General features: G+C 45.8%; 1 protein-coding gene across 1 annotated transcript in view; it reads left to right on the top strand.

The window, feature by feature from the left end:
- Positions 1–1,351: 1,351 nt before the first annotated feature.
- The window catches only part of LOC104489038 (receptor-type tyrosine-protein phosphatase mu), a gene marked incomplete at its 5' end in the record, with an annotated part of 17,165 nt that continues 12,882 nt past the window's right edge, over positions 1,352–5,634 (top strand). Inside the window, 4 exons of the mRNA XM_010131151.1 lie at positions 1,352–1,506; positions 2,150–2,285; positions 2,720–2,869; positions 3,326–3,499. Coding sequence (XP_010129453.1) covers positions 1,352–1,506; positions 2,150–2,285; positions 2,720–2,869; positions 3,326–3,499 — 615 coding nt within the window. The remainder of the gene's footprint in view (positions 1,507–2,149; positions 2,286–2,719; positions 2,870–3,325; positions 3,500–5,634) is intronic.

A 5,634-nucleotide genomic window follows, 5' to 3' on the forward strand; every position in this document is an offset into this window, starting at 1 on the left:
TGTATGGAGCTGGAGGCCTTGCTTACAGGAGCACAGAGCACAGAGACCGCATTGTATTCAAACATGTTTGCTGGACTGTCTAAAAATGCAAATTACTTTGTCTGTTCCTGGGTTTCGATACGTTTTTGAATTGCTTTTTAGGATATGAGGTCATTCCTGTTGCAGGGGCGTGAGCACATCAGCCTGCACCAGAGTCGCGGATGCTGCTCGCCGTCTCCCTTGCCTGCCTCTTTGTCTCTCATTTTCCGAGGGAGGGGAGCGTGGATATTCCCGTAGGCAGCTGCAGAGGCTCCACAGACCCCCTGTCTGAGGAGCTGTCAGAGCAGCAGGACTCCCCAGAGACCCCGAGCCTGCTCCAGTCGGGTAGCACTGGCCAAAATTTCTCGACCATTAAAAATCCCAGACTCTTTCTGCTTGCACGCTAGCAATAAATCAGGAAGTTTATATTCCTTCGTTGTGCAAAGAGAACTAGACCTTTTATATGCAAACCAGCTCAAGACAGGAAATGCATCTTTAAGGAGAAAAACTGTAAACCACCAGTTATTAATATCACTGACATTTAGTCCAGCCTAGACATGATATGTCATAATTTTGCTGTTTGCTTATGAAATATGTATGGTGGCCTCTGGTCTGTTGATTTCTAATGAGAATAAAATACTGGCAGCTACATTTATAGGGGGGAAGGGGAAATACAAGCACTACGACTTAGCATACACACCTCTTAATATCCAGACTGCTCCAGAAAGTCACACGGGAAATTACTTGCATGGTCAGCTTCTCATTCACAGCCTCACCGTATCCACGTCCTCGTAGACTGTGGCAAATCACTTGAAGGGTGAGCATGTGGAGGGCTACAAACGCAGCCCCTGGGATGGGAGGTGCAAAAAAAGGTTTCTCATTATTCAGCTGTTCCTTTCAGACCAGTGAAGGAGACAAATGATAAGGAAAATGATGCTGAAGCTGTAGTTCCCTGAAGGGAGCCAAATTCCTGTGGAGAGCAGTGGGGAAAAAAATGTCATCGGTGCTGAGGCCACTGACCTCTTCTGGGATTGCAACATGCCACGGTTTTCAAAGCAACCTAAATATAGAGATGAGGGCCTGTCTTATTGCTAAAAGTTTCTCACCAATCTAGTGCTGAATTACTCAATAGTTTGTTACAAGGCTTCGAAACCAGGCAATACGTAACCACTGAACCTGCTCTCCTGCCCGAGGAAGCTCTCCAACAGCCTGCACCGGTTGCGCTGGTAGGGGAGGATGCTCTTCAGCAAGGCTCAGGCTCTTGAGGTTACATTCTTACGATGCCTCTCGTCCGATTTCTTTCACATTCCAGCTTGTTTTTCTCTTTCGACAGAGAGGCGCTCATGAGATTCGAGAAATTCGGCAGTTTCACTTCACTGGCTGGCCAGACCACGGTGTACCGTACCACGCGACAGGGCTGCTGGGATTTGTACGGCAGGTCAAATCCAAGAGCCCACCCAACGCTGGCCCTCTGGTCGTTCACTGCAGGTAGGCAGAGCAGAGGTCCCTCCGTTGTGTCGTCCACTAAACTCGGCACCTACTTCTGCTTCTCTTTTTTGCAAAAAAAAAAAGAACAAAGTGGAACACAGGGGGTTCCACCTGACCATGAGGAGAAGCTTCTTGACTGTGCGGGTGAGGGAGCCCTGGCCCCGGCTGCCCAGAGAGGTGGTGGAGTCTCCTGCTCCGGAGAGATCCCAAACCCACCTGGACGCCACCCTGGGCACCTGCTCTGGTGACCCTGCTCTGGCAGGGGCTTGGATTGGGTGATCTCCAGAGCTCCCTGCCAGCCCCACCGGTCTGGGACTCTCCTGTACTGTCTGTGCCCCTGCTGTGGCAGGGGCTTGGATTGGTTGATCTCCAGAGCTCCCTGCCAGCCCCACCGGTCTGGGACTCTCCTGTACTGTCTAATCCCCACAGAGGCTGCTGAAACCCCTGGAGCTCTACCCACCATCACTTAATATCTAAAATATAAACAGGAAGGGGAGTCCTGAGTCTGAAATCCTGCAAGTGCCTGAATGCAAGGCTCAATTTCAGTCACCATCCCACCACCCAAATACCTGCGAGATGAACCCTGACGCTTCACCTTTGCAATCCACTGCTGAACGTTAACTGTGCTCTCCTCTTCCTTCAGTGCCGGTGCTGGCAGAACGGGATGCTTCATTGTTATTGACATCATGCTGGATATGGCAGAACGAGAAGGTGTTGTAGACATATACAATTGTGTGAGAGAGCTTCGATCTCGGCGAGTTAACATGGTGCAGACCGAGGTATCGTTAATCTGCTGGAAATACGACCTTATGCTCTGCAAGAAAAAATATTCCTCTAGCCCATAAAACTAGAGCCCCTTTGTGGCTGTCACCATCCAGAAGGTAGTTTACTCAGTCACATGCAGAAAATAATCCCCACACAAACCTGAAGAACTACTGCCCAAACACTTAAATTCAAAACACCGTTAGTAAAACTCAGCGACTGCACTTCTGCTTGTACTCGTAACTACGGAGTTTGAGTCAGTTCTTCTATTTGAATTTCTAAATGAGTGGGATAAAGCTTTGTGAACTGCGGTTGTTCCTTTTGGTCTTGTTTCAGCGCTGGTAAAGTCGAGATAATTAGTGGCAACTATTGTAGTTGTTATTTTTTTTTATTTACCAAAATACTAACAGTGTATGTTCTGTGCCAGTAATTGTTTTACTTGCTTTACCAGGAACAGTACGTATTCATCCACGATGCCATCCTGGAAGCCTGTCTTTGTGGGGACACATCTGTTTCAGCTTCTCAAGTTAGGTCTGTTTACTACGAAATGAATAAGCTGGATCCTCAGACTAACTCCAGCCAGATCAAAGAGGAATTCAGGGTAAGTCGTGGCTAGCGGTACCTAGCACCTCTATAACAGCTCAGCTATTCTAAAGACTCTGCTCACAACCACGAGAATTTTGGACCAGGCCTGGGAGGGAAAGACTGCGAAAAGGGAAAATAACATCACTAGTTGCTGTTGAATTATGGTGAATTATACAAGGATGCAATGGGGTAGTAGTAAAACCTTTTTTTCCTCAAGGGAGGGAGGTCGATCTCTCCGCTGCCCTTCCTCCAGAGGCAGGTGACTCCACCGCTGGCCTTAGGGCTATTTTTTCAGATCTGTACGCTTCCAGGATTTTTTGCTTCCAAACCCTGCTGAGTGCGATGTGTTTTCATTTCTCTGCATGTTGATTCCCACGGAAACTGAATGCTGAGCCGATCTCGTCTCAAACATTTGGGGATGCTTTCACTGCGGTGTTAATTCTTCTGTTGTGTTGTTTACTCTTTTTGAAAGACCTTAAATATGGTGACTCCGACGCTGCGCGTAGAAGACTGCAGCATAGCACTTTTACCCCGCAATCATGAAAAGAACCGCTGTATGGATGTTCTGCCTCCAGACAGATGCCTGCCTTTCCTCATAACGATAGACGGGGAGAGCAGTAACTACATTAATGCTGCACTGATGGATGTAAGTCTCCGCGACGCCATTAATAATCCAAAGGGAATGAGCAACCCTCCAAACTGAGCAATGCCAGAAAGTGGAGTCAGCGTGAGAAGACCGACATCCTTCTAGCTTGTTTTCCAAAAACTTGGCACAAAATCTTTACACTCCCGAGTATATTTAGGGTCCCACATATGTTATGTCACAGCCAAGGTTCCAAGCCATGCTCCGAGAGCAAGTCAGGGAGTTCTGATAAATTAAATGTGTCTGGATTTCTCCCTAGTGCCTGAATTTTTAACCATCTGTCCTAGGACAAAAAAAAAAAAAGTTACCTATTAAGACACTAAAGCAGATAAATAGGATAGTAAGTTTTGCAGCAATATTTCTGTTCCCTTTGTTTCCAATTTAAACAGTAATTAACAAAAAAAATAATTGCCTGTCAGCACAAGATAGGACACAAGCCATTACTTCAGCCATTCTGTTTATTTCGGGTTGAATTAATGGTTCCTCTTCATGTGTATGTGGATTTTTTTTCCTAATGCATCCGTGGTAATTCTCACACTGCTAATAGAATATCAGTAAAAAGATGCTTAAACTGCCTTCACAGTCTGTAGATATTTATAGCCTATCTTTGACAATTTAGAGCTGTAGTAATTACAGTTGTCAAACGCATAAACAACAAGAAACCAGAGGTTGCAGAGAAGGAACACAGTGTAAATGGCCGGTTCGAAAAGTGAAGCTAAAGTAATAACGCTCCTGTGAAAAGGTGGGTGTAGTATCTTCATGTTTATCTGCACACAGAACAAATTTAAGTGATTATCTAGGTCCTCCCAGCAGGTCAATGACATTTTGTATTAGAACGGCGCTTCCTCGATCTGCAGTTTCCAGCCTTGCCATTGCATTGTGTTCTTTCCTGGAGAGTTCAGTGCTGGTTTGGTCTGTAAGTTAAGTCCTGCTCAGAAAGAGCAGTGCCTCGGTATTTGCTTTGAAACTGCTTCACCGTTGAAACAATGAGCTGGATCCAACAGTGTGTGGGGTAAAGGGCTCTGAGGGAGCTCACTTCAAGCAAAAGGGGTAGCACGTATAATTTTCATTATTCAGTATCAGAATGAGCTGGAGAATGGTTGTTCCTAAAAAACTCCTGGAGCTTCTTAGTGAAGCATCTCTTGTCTGCGTGAAACTTCCAGCAAGACTGGACCAGTAGGGTAAAAGGCAGCTAACTGATGTACCAGCAGCTTTGATACCTGCTGGTTGCAGTTGGCTGAACCCACAACAAAGACCTGAAGTCTTGCGTATCTTTAACTGTATCCCAAAACACATTGGATTCATTGTCCGTGGTCTCTTCAGTGACTGTCTCTGAAAGAAAGATGCCAATAGCTGATCAGATTGTGTCTCTGTCATGGTACAAATCTTCCCTGCCATCCTTAATGAAGGCAGTGCCAACCCCTCCCAACAAATACCCAGTTATGGCCATGCTGCCCTTCGACACGCAGGAGGACGCAATTGAAAATGCTAGTAGAGAGCCGTGATGGAAGAGTTCCACCAAACAGCTCAGTCAACAACATGCTCTAGGACTAAAAAAAAAAAATAAAAAAGAAAGAGCAATTGAAATTGATGCCCTGGGTATCCTCGCTGCTGTCAGGTAGACCAGAATTACAACCGTATTTCTGAAAAATAACTAGATATTTGCTTTCACGGGCATTGTTCGAATTAACAGCCGAGATTAATCTGTCCATTAACAGCTCAAAACAAAACTGTTTTGAGCTACTCAAATTTTTGTAGGAGTTACATCGGAGGCAAAATCTTCTAATGATTTTACTCTATGCCAGTGGCAGAAAAAACATTCCAGAAATATAACATTTGCAGAAGTTATATTCTTCCCAAATACAGGTTATTAACTTTGAAGCATATAAGATCTCAAGAAAGAGCTGAAAACAGTGTGTTAATTATAGAGTAAATAACGCTTTCAGTCCCGAAGTTTTGGGGCTATGACTGACACTCAGCTAAATGGATTTGTCTTAGCATTCTTAGACTCAGAGAATCACAGGCTGGTTTGGGTGGGAAGGGACCTTCCGAGCTCCCCCAGTCCCACCCCCTGCAGGGAGCAGGGACATCTGCACCCAGAGCAGGGGGCTCAGAGCCCCAAGGGCCAACCTGACCTG

The sequence above is a fragment of the Buceros rhinoceros genome, unplaced genomic scaffold (assembly GCF_000710305.1).
Source record: "Buceros rhinoceros silvestris isolate BGI_N320 unplaced genomic scaffold, ASM71030v1 scaffold16932, whole genome shotgun sequence".
Classification (NCBI taxonomy): Eukaryota; Metazoa; Chordata; class Aves; order Bucerotiformes; family Bucerotidae; genus Buceros; species Buceros rhinoceros.